This window comes from Equus caballus, chromosome 28, assembly GCF_041296265.1.
Source record: "Equus caballus isolate H_3958 breed thoroughbred chromosome 28, TB-T2T, whole genome shotgun sequence".
NCBI classification, from domain to species: domain Eukaryota; kingdom Metazoa; phylum Chordata; class Mammalia; order Perissodactyla; family Equidae; genus Equus; species Equus caballus.
In genome coordinates, this window is record NC_091711.1 from 38,578,925 (window position 1) to 38,596,508 (window position 17,584).

Below are 17,584 nucleotides of genomic sequence, written 5' to 3' on the forward strand. Positions count from 1 at the left end.
CTGCCTGCCTCCCGCTGCCAAGTTCACGGCCGGCTCAAGGCTCTCAGGCTCTGTGCATTGAGCTGAGCACAAACCCTCATGGGCTGAAGCCAGTTCCTAGAAGCAGAGTCCGGATGTGGAAAGAGCGCTGGGCTGGGAAGCTGCCACTTGCTGGCTGGTGGACCTCGGGCAGGTCCCTCAGCCCCTCTGAGGCCCGGATTTCCCAGCCTGCGGTTAGGGGCTTAGACAGGATCAAGGAGGCTAGTGCCGTGCCCCCACCTCCACCTGCCCCATTTTCTCTGCTTAACTTCCCTGGAGCATCTCAAGATGGCACGGGGACAAGCAGGGCAAGCCACTCTACAATCAAAGTCCAAGGCCATTTGAGCACTTTCATCAGTGGACTATCATATGTGCCCATTTTATAGATGACACAACCAAGGCCCAGAGACTTTCCATGACTACTAGCCCAGGGCCAAACATTCGGGAGGCTATAGGGGCAGGACGTGAACGCCAATCTCCTGCCCAAAGGAGCTGGACTCTCAGCTTGGCGTCCCCTAGACCCCCACTGCCTACCATGAGGTGGGGAGGATAGGTCTGGGGTGGGGGAAGATTGGCAGACATCCCCAGGGGCCAGGGGTTCTGGAAGTGAGGGACGGTGCCTTGGCTGGGACAAAATATGTTTGACAAACACAGGACTGCATCCCTTCTCTGCATCGCACAGTGAGAAGATTCTCTTTTAAGCCACCTGATGCCACGGAGAAGACAGTCTCTGCTGGGTGCTAATAGCTCTTCAACGCCTCACCCCACCCTGCCAATCTCCCTTTTCCACCGAGGACGCATCTCAAGGCTTGGCAGGACACAGCTTCCAGCCAGAACTTAATAACCTTGCTTTGTTTTCCTTGGGCTTATTTTTATTCTTACCTTCTATTTATGGCAAGTGATACTGGTTTCCCATTTAAGGCAGTGATATAACGATTGTCTAAAAAAAGCGTTTAAGGGGAAGAAAAGTGGGTCTTGGATTTAAAGAAAATACGCATCAAGTAATAAGTGGTGTCTAGGTATGGCACGAGAATAACCGATATCTGCCCTGGTTCAAGAGGAGGAGAATGGAGGCGAGGGAGGCGCTGCCCAAGGACCCCCCGGACCGCACACCACGCAGACCTCCATCCAGGCGCGCCAGGCCAAGGTGACTCGGCGGCCCCGTCTGGCCGCACGTGCGCGGCGCATGTGCCAGCCCGCGGGGTCCCGCGCGCACCGAGACCTCGGGCGGGGAGCGGCGGCTCGGATCGGGCACCCGGGAGGGCACCCAGGGGGTCGGTCCCGGGAAGGAGAAGGGCGCGGGAGCGGTGGCGCGCGACCCCGCGGGAGCGGCTGGGGCCCCGGGCGGCTGGCGGCGGGCCCCTCGCGGGTCACCTGCGGCCGGGGCGGCGCGCGTGTGAGGGCATGCGCAGACGTCAGCCTCCCGGGCCCGTGCCGCCTTCCGGTCACGGTGCGCGCGCCCGGCCCCCGGCCCCACGCGCCCGGGCACGCGGAGCGCCAGCGGTGTGGGGGGCGGTGCCAGGCCGCAGGACCCGCCGCCCATTGGCCGAGCGCGGGGGCGGGGCGCCGGCGGGGGCGGGGCGCGGGCTCGGGGAGGCAGAGGTGGGCGCGGGGCGGCTGGACCCGCTGCTCGCGGGGTCGGAGGGGGTCTGCGGGCCCCGCGTGCGGGGGCGACAGAGGGCGCCCGGGGCTGAGCTGGGCTTCCGTGCTGGCCCCGCCATCGGGAGCCTGAGCTGCCACCACTTTTCGGGGGGACCCCTGACCTCGCCCTGCCGGAGAAGGAGAAACATTCGCCTCCGGGAAAGGGAGGGAAGGAGGAGCCGGGGCCCCGCAGAAAGTTCGCCTCCTCTGGGGGCCAGAGGAGGTGCAGGGGAGGAGGAGCCGGTGTGAGGCTAACTCGAGCTCCGAAGCTTTGGGGCGGCGTTCAAGGCCCCCTCCCACACGCGCGAGGAGCTGAGCGCCCTGCTCCTCCTTCAGCTGCTGGCGTCGCCTCGCGGGGAGAAAGGACCTGCCCTCCCGCGGGAGGAGAGCTGCCGAGCTGCGGGCAGAGGAGGCGGCAGCCGCCGAACCCCCCAACCCGGGCAGGCGGAGAAGGGAGCATAGGCGGCCAGGCGGGTTCGCCCACCCAGGACACACACACACAGTCGCCTCCAAAGGACCCGCCGGGAGTCTCTAAGGACCCTCTTTAAGTCCCGGAGTCGCCCCTACCGCCCTCCCCATATCCCCGGAGCCCCAGGCGGGGACCCCAGCATCGGACGTCCCCGCGCCTCCGGGCACCTGGCTCAGCCGGAGTCCCCCGGGTCGGGGCAGGGCCGGGCCGGCGGCGGCGAGCCGGAGCCCGCCCGGCGCCCGGGCCCTGCCGAGCCCTCGGAAGCCGCCCATGGGGCTCCGGCTGCCCGATCCCCCGAGCCCGGCCGCGCCCAGCCTGGCGGCTCGAGCCGCGCGCAGGAGGAGCCGGGCGCAGTGACCCGGGAGACCCCGCAGACTCCCGAAAGCGCGGCGGCGGCGGCGGCGGCGGCCGGCGGGGCAGGCGGTTCCTCGCACCTCCAGGCGCTTCCAGGCAGCCCTCCGAGCCGTGCCAGAGGCCCGGCCCGCCATTCCCAGGTAGGAGCGAGACAGCCCACCAGAGCTGGGGAGCTGGGCGAAGTGGGCAAGCCGGGAAGAAAGGTTTGAGGCTTGTCGGGGGGCTGGGTGACGCTTTACAGGGCGAGGGAAAGTTAAGCGGATGGAGCATCTGCTCGGGGCCGGGATCCTCCGGCAACTGCCTGTCCCGAGAAGATGAAGTTCGTTGAGGGCTGTGTGGGCCTGGGGGCTGGGCCCTTTCCTTATGCCCGGGAAGGCAGACTCTGCGACCTGCTCCTGTGTGCTGGATCTGGCGCTGGGAGCTTTCCATTTAAGAGATCTGGAGTAAGAGCCCATTTAAACAGGAGGAAACCGAGACTCCGGGAGCAGAGACACACACCTTCCCCAAGCACGCTGGCCCCACTTCCTGAGCCAGCTGCAGCTTGCAAACCTGGGGCGGGGAGGGGATGGGACCCGCCAGTGGCCCCTCAGCCTGGGGTGCATCTCCTTTGAGGAGGCAAGATTAAGGAGTGTCTTCCCTGACCAGAGTTGCTTGAGCTTTTTTTCTAGGTTGGCGCAAGGAGTGTTTCCTTCCCAGGAAGGGTTTCCTGTGCTCAGCTAGCCAGAGGGACCCCTGCCCCCTGCCTGCCTCTGAGGGGCTCTCTCTGACCTCTCTGCCCCCAGCCCTGGGAGGATGACAAAGGATGTTGTCCAGGACATCATGGGAGATAGGAGGCTGAGCTGGGAGTGGACAGCCAGCTCAGGAGCCCGTGATTCAGGCTTCCCCTCTCATCGGAGAGACAAGATGGGGTCCCCGCAAGACCTCTGCCTGTGCTCCAGGCCCACCCCACCTGGCTGCTCCAGGCAGCCCCTTGGCTGCCAAGAGGAAGTGCCGCAAAGAAAGGAGGCTGCTTGCTGTGTGCCAGGGGCTGTGCCAGCCTCTTCACTTCTCCCTAAACTCTCGGGGCCACGCTGTGGGCTTGTTTAGAGTGTACCCATTTGGTAGATGACCAGTCCCCTCCGGCCAAGCCATTTGCCCAAGGTTGCCGAGCTGGCAAGAGGCAGAGCTGATCTGCTGAAAGCTGATGCCTGCCTGCTTTCTCCCATCCTGAGCCGTTAAGGCTGCTGAGGTTGGCTTTGCAAAGCCCCCAGGAGTCCCCTCAGTGTGGGCATGGAGGCCAGTGAATACACGTGTGTCCAGAGAGGCTGGGGTGTGCGTGGATGGGGTGTGTGTGGATGGAGGATGCTTAAGGTGTGTGGGAGGCAGAGAGGGAAAGAGCGCCAGTGCAGTGACAAGCTCTGGGGTACTCACAAGGAGGAGGACGTGTCCAGACTCTCGTCCTGCCGTCCTTGACCATCTGACCCCTGCGTCTTCCAGGCAAGCCCTGGGGGAGGGGCTTGAAGGGGAAGAAACGGGTGAAGCCGCCGAAGCGTTTGCTGGGAGCTGGCTGGGCAGGGTTTGGGGGAGAGTGTGGGCAGGGTGCCCGCCCCCAGCTGCTTGTAGGGAGAGAGAGGGAATGAACGTATAATAGCCCTCAGGGGTCGCTGCCCTGCCTGATGCCAGCTGAGGCTCACTGAGTCAGACACTGTTGAAAAAGACTCTGGTTTTGGCCAGGAGGTGGGTTGGATAGAGGTAAGAGCCCAGACTTTGAAGCTGACGGCCTGATTCTAATCCTGGCCCAGCCAGTCATCTGTGAGCTGGGGCAAGTGACTCAGCTTCTCGGAGCTTCAGTGTCCCCATCGGTCCGGTGGGTTGATGGCAGACCCCTCTTGATGGGACTGTTGTGAAGTCGTTGGAATAAGGGACACAAAGCACCCAGTGTGATGGAAGCTGCCTGGCTGTGCCCATGCTTCCCCCAGGATGGCCCCACTGCACCTCTGCTCCGGGGCTTTCTGCCTCCCAGGTGCCCTTAGAATGACCCGGGGGTCCCGCTTAACCACTCTCTGGGCCTCCTGGGTGGGACTCTAAACTCTCAAAGGGCCCTTTGAACTCCGACCCCTGTGTGCTCCTCGCTGTGGGGTCAGCCTGGCTGAGGATGAGACAGGAGAGCAGGTGGCGGCTGAGGAGCTGTGCCCACAGCGCTACCCATGGTGCCTCCTCCTCAGAGGGAGGAGAGAGAAGGAGGAGGTGGGGGTGGGAGGCGGGACCCACCGAGGTACTGTCACCTGGTGTCCAGGTGTCTGGGCAGCTCACACAGCCCCACATGTCTGGGGCCACGTGAAACTCGCAGTCTGCTCTCAGAGAGGAAAGCCACATGTTTTTTTCTCCTTTGCCTCTCTTTGGCTCCCTGCCTCCTCTCTCTGACTCTCTGCCTCCTCTCTCTGCCTGCCTGCCTCCTCTCTTGGACTCCCTGCCCCCGTCTCTGACTTCCTTGGGCCCATTCAGTCACTGACATTAGCACGGTACCAGGAGCTCTGGGCTAGAGGCTGGGGCAGGCAGGGGTGGAGACCAAGATTGTCCTGGGGGCTGCTGGCCTCCTCCTCTCTCTGTCTAGACGGAGGTGATCCCCAGCAGAGTCAGGCTCCCTGCCGAGGGACCTGGGGAGGGGGCTGTCATGGGTGGGCCCTCTTTGCCCCCATCTCCACCAGAGGCCCAGGCCGGCTTGCCCAGCCCCGAAGGAGACTGAGAAGGGTTCCCTGGGGATGGTCTTGCCGCCTCCTCTCCCCACTGCCCGCCCCCGGGTGTGCCTGGGGCACCGAGACCCTCCTGAGCACAGCCCCTGGGCCGGCAGGCAGGGTGGGGGTGGAGGAGAAGCCCCCAGAAGGGGGCTTCGGGCTGGCTCCAGAGGAAAAGCCACTCGCTCCATTCATTCATGGGTCATTTATTGAACGCCTGCTGTATGTATGCACTGAAATCCTGTGGGATAGATTGAGAGGTGGCTTCAAGCATAAACGGGGAGGGGAACGGGGCGGGGGGTGTCTCAGGCTTGGCGTCACTGTCCTGGCTCCCTTATTAACTAAACGGGCCAGTCACATAGACTTTTGAGCCTCAGGGTCCTTCGTGGGGAGGCGGTGAGAAGACTCCGCAGCACAGGGTCACACTGTGTGGGTTCAAGTCCCCCCTTGGCTGGGCACTGGCTGTGTGGCCATGAGCAAGTTCCTAAACTTTCTCTGGGCTTCAGTTTCCTCATCTTTAAATTGGGGCAACTCTGCTTACCTTGGGGGGTTACTGAGGGCCGAAGTGGGCTGTGACATACGCAGCATTTGAAGACTCTGGCATCTGTTGGCTGCGAAATAAATGTCAGCTTCTGTCACTGTCCTCTCCTTGGCACACGGCACTGGCTTGGTCAGTGGTGGCTGTTGTCACAACTCCGGGCCTGGTCTGCAGGGTACTGAGCGGCCTCATTGCACGTGTCCCTTCATTCATAGCGGCTGTCCTGTAGCTTGGAGCTGGCCATGTGGGAGTACGTATGCTACTGAGATTGACAGGCGCTACCAGCCAGAGCTTTCTAGAAGGGTCTTTCTGGGTTCCGGCTTACTGCTCAGCGGCTCTCAGTTGGGCTGGGCAAGCAGACGCGGAGGCCTGAGTGCCCTGCACGGGAGACCCGCACATGGGAGGTGTGTCCACCTCGGGTCCTGTAATGTTCTAGTCACGGCAGACATCGAACGTTACCATGTTGGAGACAGCCTTGAGGGGAATGGACGTGGTGCTCCAGGCTCCTGACCTAGGGCCACCGGGGGTCGGGACCAGGCATATTAGCAGGTGCTGCCTTTTGTGCAGATTGAAAGAAGGTGCCTTCTCTGAGCAGATGGACTCTGCAAAGACAGCCCCCACTTTCTCACTCAGCTGGGTGCCTGGTGCAGTGCCCAACCTGCACAACCATGGGTGGCAACCTGCTGAGGGCAGAGAGGGTCCGTATTTCAGCTGGCCTGTGCCCATTTGCACTTCCTCTTCTCTAGAGAGGGGAGGGTTTCCTGCTGGGGTGGGGTGGGAAGTCAGGGAGGGCTTCAGAGAGGAGGTAGCCTTTGGGCCAGACCCTGAAACATGAAGTGAAGAGGGTGTTTTGGGGGAGGGACTAGCATGAGCTATGGATCGGGGGCAGGTCTCAGCAGAGCTCACACTGACTAGGGCGACTGGGGCTCAGGGCTCGGGGGTTCTGGGGGTGCTCGAATCGGAAAGGAGGGCTTGGCTGTGAACGGCCTCTGGGGAGGGCCTCCCGGGGCCTCTGGAGGTTTGCTCATCTCCACTTGGGGTTTGGAGCTTGGGTCCATTTCCGCCTCTTCCACAAGGCCAAGAGGCTCCTATGGAAGGTTCTGGGTGTGCTCTGGAACCATCAACCCTTGGAGCTCTGAGCGGCTTGTGTCACTCCTGGGTTGTTTCTCTGACCCGCATCCCCTAGTCCAGGTCCCTGGGTCTCCTGGAGGTGGCCAAAGTCCCAGGGCCTGGGGGTGAAAATCCCAGGGCAGCGTGGCCCTGGGCATGGAGGACTGGTCTGGACGTGGCCTTTCCCTTCTCCCCAGGGGGCTCTAAGGTCACGGCCCCCAGGCCCGTGCTGAAGGCCTGTGCCCTGTCCTGCAGGCACAGGCTCCTGGGAGGCCAGAATGGAGAGGACGGGGCATGAGAGTTAGCCTTTTTGAGGTCTTCCCATATGCAGAGCTCTTTACGACAGCCCCGTGAGTCGAGCCCATTTTACAGACAGAAAACTGAGACCCAGACAGGAGCACGCGGAGGAGGGCCGGGCCCAGGGCCCCTGACGCCTGCTCCCCGCTCTCTGCCGCAGCCCCGAGCCATGATGAAGACCTTGTCCAGCGGCAACTGCGCGCTCAGCGTGCCCGCCAAAAACTCCTACCGCATGGTGGTGCTGGGCGCCTCGCGGGTGGGCAAGAGCTCCATCGTCTCCCGCTTCCTCAACGGCCGCTTCGACGACCAGTACACACCCACCATCGAGGACTTCCACCGCAAAGTCTACAACATCCGTGGGGACATGTACCAGCTGGACATCCTGGACACGTCCGGCAACCACCCCTTCCCCGCCATGCGCAGGCTCTCCATCCTTACAGGTGGGTGCCTGGGCGGGCGTGGGCGCTGAGGATGCGGGTGCAGAAACCAAGGGGCTGCTGCCTTCTCCTCCTGCGGGAGGTGACTTGACAGGGCTCCGGGGCCCGTGGTCAGTCTGCTGGGCTCCGGTCTCTTGACGCCCCAGGCCTTTGCCGCGTCTCGGCGAGGTAGGGCAGGACTGGGCAGTGGCCAGCCAGAGGGCAGCCGGGGGCCCTGCCCAAGCTGGGGGCTCAGTAACAATCATAGTAGCAGTAATGGCAACAGCTGACACTTATCAAGACCCGTTCTTAGAGCTGGGCATGTATTTATGTAATCCTCACACCTAACCAAGGAGATAGGTTTTAGCTTCCATTTTACAAGTGGGGAAACTGAGGCCCAGAGAGGTTAAGTTACTCCAGGTGGTAACACAGCTGATAGATGGCCGTCTGGCTCTCATGCTTTATTTACCACCAAGCTCCCCTGTAGCCTCTGGAACCTGCCAGGAGGGGAGCAGTGGGGAGGGAGTGGGAGACTGTGGGGATTAAGGGGCCGGGGGAGGTGTGGGACCGGGCCATCCTCACATCACTCAGGCACTTCTGTGCGGTGGCGAAGAGGGCAGGCCCGGAAACCTGGCCACCTGGGTCCTGTCCTGGTTCCACTGCATCCTGGTTTTGTACCCCTGGGCAAGTGACTTTGTCTCTGTGCCTCAGTTTTCTCATCTGTAAACTGGCATCACGTTGGCACCCACCCCAGAGGGCATGGTGAGAATGAAACGAGTCACTGTGGGTGCGTGGTGAGCATGTGGGAAGTGCATGGTAACTGTTGGGTTTAGGTTCAGCCGCAGTGTGCCCGCTGCGGCCGTGCGGTCATTCCCCAGGCCTGCCCCTCGCATGGCCGGGCAGGGAGGGAGGGAAGGAAGGAGTGAGGAACCCTCCAGCCATCACTAACCCCTCCAGATAGAGACCCTTCTGCGCCGAGAAACCGGAGCCATTCCCGTCCCCTGCCCCAGACCCTCCGTGAATGCCCAAGGTGGACAGCTTCCTCTTCTGGGTGGTCCTTGCTGACCATCTGACCCAGATCGCGCTTGCACCCCCCAGACCCCATATTTTGGAGAGGAATGTGTGGATAGCAGGAGCCCTGGGTCGACCTGGGTTCCAGTCCTGGCTTCACTGCTTGGTGGTCCAGACGTGTGACCAGACGTCTGAATCCCTGTCTCCCCAGCTGCACAACGGGCATAACCTTGCTTCTCCCCGGTGTGGCCGTGAGGACTGACCAAAAGTGGTGGTGGGGGGGTGCTTCCAGCACACAGTGGCTACTGCAGGAATGTCAGCTCTCCCTTCCTTGGGGAGAGGACTGGGCACCCACCCATATAAATGGGGCTAACGTCAGAAGGAGGGAAAGGAGATGTGGAGAGGAGCCACATGCAATTTCCAAAATTAATTATTATTTTACTTTTTTTTTGCTGAGGAAGATTCGCCCTGAGCTGACATCTATTGCCAATTTTCCTCTTTTTTTTTGCTTGAGGAAGATTAGCTCTGACCTAACATCTGTACCCATCTTTCTCCACTTTATATGTGGGTTGCTGCCACAGGATGGCTGATGAGTGGTGTTAGTCTTCACCTGGGATCTGATCCTGTGAACCCAGGCCACCAAAGTGGAGCATGCCAAACTTAACTGCTACGCCATGGGTCTGGCCTCCCAAATTAATTTTTAATTACACAAATAATATACTCACACCTTCCTTTAAGCATACGGAAAAGGCTAAAAAGCTCCCTTGACCCATGACCCCAACCCTGGGATCCTCCCCCTCCCCGGAGGTGACCACCCCATCAGTCTGACGTGGACACTCCTGGACGCCCCCTGCACACGCTGACATTCATGGTCTTATCCCCGTAATAGAGTATTTTCGTCATCTCTTCTTCCCGTGCGCACATCACTCCAGGCACACCTGTCTGCTGCCTGCTCTCTTCCCCCCCAGCCCCCGACCCTGGCCTCATTTTCCAGCCTGGTGCTGGTGCCCAGGAGATGCTAAAGGCATTCATCCCGCCACCAGCCCTGCTTCCGTTGCCAGCCGCGTCTCTGGAGCTTGGCATCGCAGTCTTGCATTTGAATATGTCAAGGCCGCCGAGTCCTCAGGGGCCCAGGATTAGCCCAATGGGACGGGGTTTGGCAGCACGAGCGGAAACGGTTGCCAGGCTGGCACTGCCTTTCTAAACAGCTCACACCGTCATTCGTCCAGCCCATCCTGTCCATTCAGCCAGCTTTGTGAACACCCACTGTGCGCTGGGCTCCGAGACCACGAGGGGGATGAGGTCTCCCTGTGCCCGCGAGCTGACTGGTCAGAGCACGCTGTTGGCCGGACACAGTTCTGGCTGTGGCATGTGCTGTTACCGGGGCACATGGCGTGCTCTGGGGCCCAGAGGAATGGACAGAGGTGCTGCCAGGAGCTGGAACCGCTTGAGTCTTCTCTTGAGAAGCAGGCCAGTTACCCACGCCTCTGAGCCTCAGTTTCCTCATCTGTAAAACAGGGATCTTGACCTTTCCCCCCAGGTTCTTGCGAATTTAAGCCACAGTGTGGAAGGTGCCTTGGGTGTGAGGCTGTGCTCACTGTAGTAAGATCTGGAAACTGGGCTGCAGGCACGGGCCCTCCCTCGCCCTCCCTGCCACCCCCGCCCCCCTCTGCATCGTCCGTGTTTCAGACTCAAAGACGTGTCTTGGCCGATGCAGCGAGTTGAAGCAGGGGTGGTGTGGGCCCTGGAAGCCGGCGTTCACTTACTCGTCCATGACTTATTCAAGGAGCAGAGAGCCCTCGCTGGGTGCTGGGCACCAGGTGGGTGAGGACAGAATCAGGTCCAAATCTCGGCCTGGCCACCTTCGAGCTGTGTGATCTTAGGCAGGTTGTTTGCCCTTTCTGAGCCTCAGGCTGCTCACCTGTAACATGAGGGTGATGAACTCTCCCTCACAGAGGTTTTGGGAGGAGTCAAGGGGAAAAGTGGGCATGCAGCACGTGACCCACGCTGGTGCTCACAGGTGCCTTGTTCTCATCATTATTACTGAGACCTAAGATCACCAGGCATAAGCCGCTTCCCAGTCATTGTCTCGTGAAATGCTCAAAATCATCCTACAGGCCAGGACTTCATCCGCTGGGGACAGGTGGGGAAACTGAGGTTTAGAGAGGTCGCATGACGTGCTCAAGGCCGTGTGGCTACTAGGTGGAGGAGGCATGTTGAGCTAGCCTGCCTGATGCCAACTCTCTGAGTTCCTACTATGCGTTAGGCTCTAGTCCAGGCACTGGGGATGTGCACTGACCAAGACACGCAAGACCCCGGCCCTCATGGAAATCGTCTTTATTATTATTCGAACAAGTCCGCACAGGTGCACAACTCACTCACCCGTCTCCAGCCCTGCAGGGAAGCGTAGGGTGAATTCACTGGGTTTGAACCATATGCGCCCACATTAGCTACGTGACCTCGAACAAGGGATTTAACCCTCGGGCCTCAAGTCTCCCGCTCTGGAAAATGGGAGAATAACAAAACATCCCCGCAGAGCCAGTGGAGCGCTAAGTCAGTGATGCTGCGCGAAGGGCTCAGTGCCCCTAAACGTCAGCGGGCGGGGTGATGGGTCACGCAGAGGGGGCCCACGAGGGAGGCCGGGCGCCGGCCTGTGGACTCACCACCCGGGTTTTCCCTCCTGCAGGCGACGTCTTCATCCTGGTGTTCAGCCTGGATAACCGGGAGTCCTTCGACGAGGTCAAGCGGCTCCAGAAACAGATCCTGGAGGTCAAGTCGTGCCTGAAGAACAAGACCAAGGAGGCGGCCGAGCTGCCCATGGTCATCTGCGGCAACAAGAACGACCACGGCGAGCTCTGCCGCCAGGTGCCCGCCACCGAGGCCGAGCTGCTGGTGTCGGGCGACGAGAACTGCGCCTACTTCGAGGTGTCGGCCAAGAAGAACACCAACGTGGACGAGATGTTCTACGTGCTCTTCAGCATGGCCAAGCTGCCGCACGAGATGAGCCCGGCCCTGCACCGCAAGATCTCCGTGCAGTACGGCGACGCCTTCCACCCCAGGCCATTCTGCATGCGCCGCGTCAAGGAGATGGACGCCTACGGCATGGTGTCACCCTTCGCCCGCCGGCCCAGCGTCAACAGTGACCTCAAGTACATCAAGGCCAAGGTCCTTCGGGAGGGCCAGGCCCGAGAGCGGGACAAGTGCACCATCCAGTGAGCAGGAGGGAGGCTGGGGGGGGGGGGTGCGCCTTGGGTGGTGCCTTACGGGATGGCCCCCGATGTCCCCTGGACAAGACCCCACGGCAGTCGTGTTCAGTGACCTTGGGCACCAGCCTGGAGGACCCCGGCCTCTGACCTTGGACGTTCTCCTGCCTTCCCACTGCTTCCCTCTTCTCCACGGCTCCCCCGTGGTTTCGTCTCCTCCGTGGGGAGATGGGTCTCTGCGGGGCAGGAAACAAGGTCGGGGGACACCCTGGGCTTATGCGGGGACCCCTGTCGGAGCTTTCCTGTCCTTGGGATGCAAGAAACAGCGATGCCAGAGGGGCTGGGACCCCCGCCTCCAACAGCGCCCCCTGGAACAGTCACAGATTGAAAACAACGCCCAGAGCCAGAGGGGAGAGGTGGCCGCTCTCCTGGTGTAAGACCCAGCTTGGTTTAGGTGGCGGCTGGGAGACCCCCCCACCCTGAAAATCTTGCCTTCTGGCTCAGCTGTTTCTCCCCCAGCCCCCCAGCTGTCCCTGACATGGAGCAGGGGCGTCTGTGTGTCCAAAGGGAGGCCGGCCACATCTCCCAGACCACGTCCACCTCCTGGACTGCCCTCCTCCACCTCTTTGCCCCGCTTCCTCTCGTCCGCTGGCTGTGCTTTGTGGCTGCAGCTGTTTTCATGTCATGCGTAGCGGTAGAAGTGGATGTTACTGTACTGTGCAAGCCTGGTGACCCCTCGCTGGCTAGGCCCCTACCCAAGTGCAATACGCGGCCTCCACTGGGGACGGCCCGCGTCCGGATGGGGTCCCGTGGCCCATCTGCAGCTGGACAGCTTCACCGTGGACCCCTGCATGGTGGGGCAGGCAGGCCGGGCCGCGGCTCCTGCCCCCATTTCACGGAGGGGGAGGCTGAGACTCAGAGGGGAAGTGACGAGCGCCAGCCCTGGCGCCCTCGAGTGCCAGGCTGTCCTCCACTGTGCTCGTTCCTCAGACATTTATGGAGCACCTGCTGGGTGCAGGGCCCACCGTGTGCTGGGAAGCAAAGAAGGTGAGCAGTGCACTTTCCGCCCCCCAGGCCAGGGCGCTCCCCGGCCCGGCCTCTGTCCCTTCACCGGCCCAGCCCTGCTGTCCACTGCCTTCTGCACACCAGCTGTTGGGAGGCGTGGAGGAGCAGCTGGGAGCCTGAGCTGAGCCCGGGAGAGGCAGGTGATAAAAGCTCCCGGTGGGTCTTTTCCCTTGTACCTGGGAGTGGACGTGCTGGACGCCAGGCGTGGCAGGATCTGAACCTGTAGACCAAAAACTCTTGTCATCAGCTCTTAAACACGTTTTGTATCTTAATCTCTTTGAAAATATTGACGTTTAGGGCTGCAAAGAGCCTTGGAGATCATCTAGTGAATCATTCTGAGGCCCAGAGATGGGGAGGAGCTTGCCTCAGGTCACACAGCAAGTCTCTGAGTGGCAGAAGCAGGACCAGGTCTGGGCCTTCAGCACACACTGTGATGGGCCCCTCTCCTGAGGCTGCCTCAGCCCCTGGGGCCTTCAGAGATTTGAGGCGTCTTCTCCTGACCCTCTCCCTGAGTCTGTCTGGGAGGGCTCCTGGGGATTCTGTGTACATTGTGCCCATGTACATACATGTACGCACGTGAACACACACATATACACGTGCTCCGGCCCCAGCTCTGCACCCCCTACACCCCAAGGCAGCAGCTCTGACCCTGCTTCTGTGTCCCCGCCCGGCCCCTGCCTGACCCTTCGAAGCGGACCAGGTACCTTGGCCAGGACAGGTGTGTGGCCTGGTCTCACCCAGTCACGCGCTCCCTGCCTCAGATCTCTGTGTACACTACCGATTAAAGTGGGTTCGTTTCTAAGCTGTGTCCTTGACCATGTGTATTTTCTGCATTTCCAAGAGGAGGTGCACCTCTTCCCCCACTGAAGCTGGCCTCTCCCGCCCCGGACTGCACTGCCCCAGGCCCTCGCCCTGCGCGTCCACGCTGAGGCAGTCTTCAAGCTTCAGTAGGTGGGGGCGGGGGCACCCAGGATGGGAGGTTGTGCCCTTTATTGGGCCCTGGCCCCTCTGGGCCGCCCAGGGTTATGTGTGTTGAGTTGTCTGTGTCCCTCTGGAGGGGTGGCCAGGTCAGACAGGAGTGGGCCCCCTGGACTGTCAGCCTTTTGGGGTTCCCACTTGGACCGTTAGCCCTTTGGGGTCACCATATGTGTGAGTTCTGTGTGGCTCCTGTGGAGTGTTGATTTTTTTCCCCTGGGACATTTGGCAATGTCTGCAAACATTCTTGATTGTCAAGATTTGGGGGCTGCTACTAGCCTCTGCTGGGTAGAGGCCAGGGATGCTGCTGAACCCCCTCCAGAGCCCAGGAGAGCCCCACGATAAGGAGTGGTCTGGCCCAAATGTCACGAGTGGGCAGCCTCACTTGGGCTGTTGACCCTCAAGGTGGGGACATGGCTCACGTCTGTGTACGGTTGATACGACGTACAGCTTTCTGGACAGTATTTAATAAACACTGCACAGGCCGAGTGTGCCCTCGTGTGAATGAGACGGGCTGTGGGTGGGGATGGCAGGTGCAGGTGGCAGGAGAAGGTCTTGTCCCCGTGCAGCCCCGAACGTGCCGCCTCCCACGGTCCTCCTTGGGTGGAGGGAGGAAACGGGAATCAGCGTGCACCTGCAGTGTGCTTTACGCGTCGCGTCTCACGTCAGCCTCGAATCTTCTCACTCCGTGAGGATCATGATCCTCAGGTTGGCCCTGTGTTCAGTATCTGTCCAAGATGGCACGGCCGCTGAAGTGCAGAAGGGGATTCGAAACCAGAGGCCACCTTAGCTCCATGCGGGAGAGGAAGGAGTTGGCATCTGGGAGATGGAGATGCGTCTGTGCTTCTGATCAATGGGCAAAAGGCCCTGAGCATGCAGATGCTCGGCCTGGAGATGGATGGGTTCCGAGAGAAGTCCCTTCCTGCCAGGAGCTCACGACCCAGAGGGAGAGGTCTGCACATGCACGTTCACAAAGCCAGGTGAGACTGGCTCTGGTGGAGGCATAGCCAGAGGGGCTGGGGGTGGGGAGCTGGGGGAGAGCTCCTCCCTCCGTCCACCTGGGAGCCCAGCTCCTCCCTCTGTCCACCTGGGAGCCCAGCTCCTCCCTCTGTCCATCTGAAGCCCAGCTGCCCTCCTATCCTTTTCCTACACCAGCCAGAGAAGGTCAGTGTGGGAGGCAAGTCACCTTGATGCTTCCCCAGTCCTGGTTTCTGTCGTTTTGAGACGTGGGGGTGAAGACCCCCTTCTCCATCGTGGACCAGTGCCGCACCATCAGAAGGGCTAGCGGGGAGGCAGCTGGGTGTGCTGGACCATGGGGCCCACCTCTGCCACCCCCTCCCTCCGGGTGGCCAGTGAATGAGTCACGTCCTCCCCAGGCTTCAGTCTCTTCATCTCTAAGTGGGAGATGGGGAGAAGGGCAGCTGGACCAGACAACACAGGCACAGCCCCTTGCAGGCCCATGTTCTCTGCAGGAAGGAATTAATATTCCTATTACATAACCCACAACATTCCGATCGTTGCTAAACAGAACACGCTCGCTCCAGCCCCGGCCCCAGCCCCGTGTCCCGCATCCCACAGACTCGCCCTGGAATGGGGCGAGCGAGCAAAGGGCTTCAGCAGAGGAGGGCGACTTCTCTGACCAGTCTCTTCTTAGCCCTGGGATGGAGGGTGGAGTAAGATGGTAGGAAAATTCTGCTCACGGGAAGACCGTTCAGAGACGAGCTCAGGACAGCCAGCTCCCTTCCCGGCCCCTGGAAGGAAGCTGGGAATCTGATTTCAGAGAATTCTGCGCTGCAAACTCTAAATACTTGTTCTGTTCCACCTCTCTGAACCTGTCACTGACTCAAAAGAAAAACCAGTCTCCATCAGGGCTTGGTGGGGGCTGACGGGAGGCCAGCTGGGGCTCAGAAGCAAAGGCTGCTGGGAACAGGAGAAGGGAAAGAGAGTTGATCTTTGTTGAAGACCTACTATGCACCAAGCACTGTGCTAGGCATGTTCCCTGCATCCTCTCATTGGATCCTCATGGCAAATGTATGTGGAAGGATTATGTATCCCTTTTTGCATATGAGGGAACTGAGGCTCAGAGAGGTAAAGCCACTTGCCCAAGGTTGCACAGCCAGTAAGTGGCAGAGCTGCGCTAGAATCCACATCTGACTGCAGAGCCTGTTTTTTCCCCAGAGCATTCATAACTGAGGGGCTTCCTCAGTTATGAGAGAGCTTTCATGAACAGCTGCGGAGCTGTTCTCCAGAGGGAGAGGCCAGCCAGGTTGGGGTGCGATGTCTGAACTTGGTCAGAGAACTTGGGCAGGTGTGATTCAGAGGGAGTGAGATGCCCGACCCTTCGTATCAAAAGGCCCAGCCACTGTAACAGGAGAACTCGGCTTCTTTTTCGTGGAAAAGTCCGAGATGAGGGTGCTAGGCCAAAGGGTGGCTCTGCCTGACCTGGTCACTCAAGCGTCCGGGTTTCAGGTTCCTTCACATCTAAGACCCTGTTCTTTTCAGGGCCCCAGACACATCCCTCCCAGTCACTTTCCACTGGCAAGACTCAGTCTCGTGCTCATGGATGAGAAGGGCTGGGAAACAGAGGTCCTTGCAGGCTGCCCATGCCAATGGCGACTGGCTACTGGAAAAAGAGGAGGGACGCTCTTGCTGGCCAGCCATCGGTCTCCACCCGGTGGCCCTCCTGTATCCAGTCCAGGCCTCAGGACACCCTATGCAAGCTGACTTCAACTCAGTGGACGCAGCCAGAAGCAGCCCTGACCTCCCACTGCTTCTTTAAAACAGCTCTGGGCTTTATTTTCCCCTCCCTCGAGGAAGACTTGGACTGTCTCACGATTTTTCTCATCTATGCTAAATCCACTTCAGGTGGCAAATGCAGCCCCAATTAAAAGTCCTTGGCCCGTGTGACGATCAACGTTTCCGTCTTCATTCCAAGGAAAGCCTTTCTGTCTTTCCCCCAGCTGAGGTCTACTGCGCACAAAAAGCCAGAATCCGGGGAAGAGAAGAGTGGGCAGATTCTTTTTTTTCACTCTTCATCTTCCCTTTTAACTAATTCCGGTTTCTCTCTCCTCCGTTCTTGGGAGGCGGGTCTGGGGGCGGAGGGGGAGAGGTCAAGGGAGCAGGGAGTTCTTACCTGCCCGGTGCTATGGTATTGTGGTGAGATGGCGTCACGCTCAGAGCATAGTCGATGTTTAACGATGGTGTTAAAATCTCACGGGTAATTTTGTAGACTTGCGGAGACCATCCCGCCAACACTGGGAATCTCTCCGCTGTGGGCGTCTTGCTGGAACACTGTGCATCTCTTTTTGGGTTGCTTCCTTAGTCCTGCAGCCCCCGGGAATGTTCCAATACCTGTAGGTTCCTTGTGCTGAGGCCTCTTGCTCCTCCAGGGTGCTCTCTTGGCAGGGCATCCCCAGGGCAGCTTTATCTCATGGTTATCCCACATCTGGTCCACAGGAAACTCACATCCTTTGCCCCCATCAACCCTAAGTATAATTTGGTCTGAGTTCAGTAAGGATCTTTAGCGTCTAACCAAGTCTACCACCCATTAGATTTATCAGGCAGAGGACAAATAGTGGCCACAGAGCACTCAGTTACAGGGACGCCCATCAAGCACTCTAGGCTTGAGACGAGGGACAGACACTCTCGTAGCACACCAGGGCGCTCTCCAAAAATTCTCTTTCCCAAGAAATTCTCTTTCTACTGACTCCTTTATGTCTTTGACATGGGTGAGAAATACGAGGGCCAAGTAGTTGAGTTTTGGCCATATGCAT

General features: G+C 60.0%; 1 protein-coding gene across 2 annotated transcripts; it reads left to right on the forward strand.

The window, feature by feature from the left end:
- The first annotated feature begins 661 nt into the window (after positions 1-661).
- Positions 662-13,638, forward strand: RASD2 (RASD family member 2). 2 transcript variants are annotated; one of them, XM_023631228.2, is made up of 3 exons: positions 662-1,165; positions 7,302-7,581; positions 11,255-13,638. In XM_023631228.2, exons 2-3 carry the CDS (start codon positions 7,311-7,313, stop codon positions 11,782-11,784), a joined length of 801 nt encoding a protein of 266 aa, XP_023486996.1. In that variant the 5' UTR covers positions 662-1,165; positions 7,302-7,310; the 3' UTR covers positions 11,785-13,638. The 2 variants fall into 2 exon arrangements, with proteins under 2 accessions (XP_023486996.1, XP_023486997.1); XM_023631229.2 differs by lacking the exon at positions 662-1,165 and adding an exon at positions 2,123-2,622.
- Positions 13,639-17,584: the final 3,946 nt, after the last annotated feature.

Bases quoted from the DNA above. Each gene is read 5' to 3' on its own strand.
- RASD2 (XM_023631228.2), top strand. From the start codon at position 7,311: ATGATGAAGACCTTGTCCAGCGGCAACTGCGCGCTCAGCGTGCCCGCC. The intron at 7,582-11,254 runs GTGGGTGCCTGG...TCCCTCCTGCAG, and splicing joins CAGGCTCTCCATCCTTACAG to GCGACGTCTTCATCCTGGTG.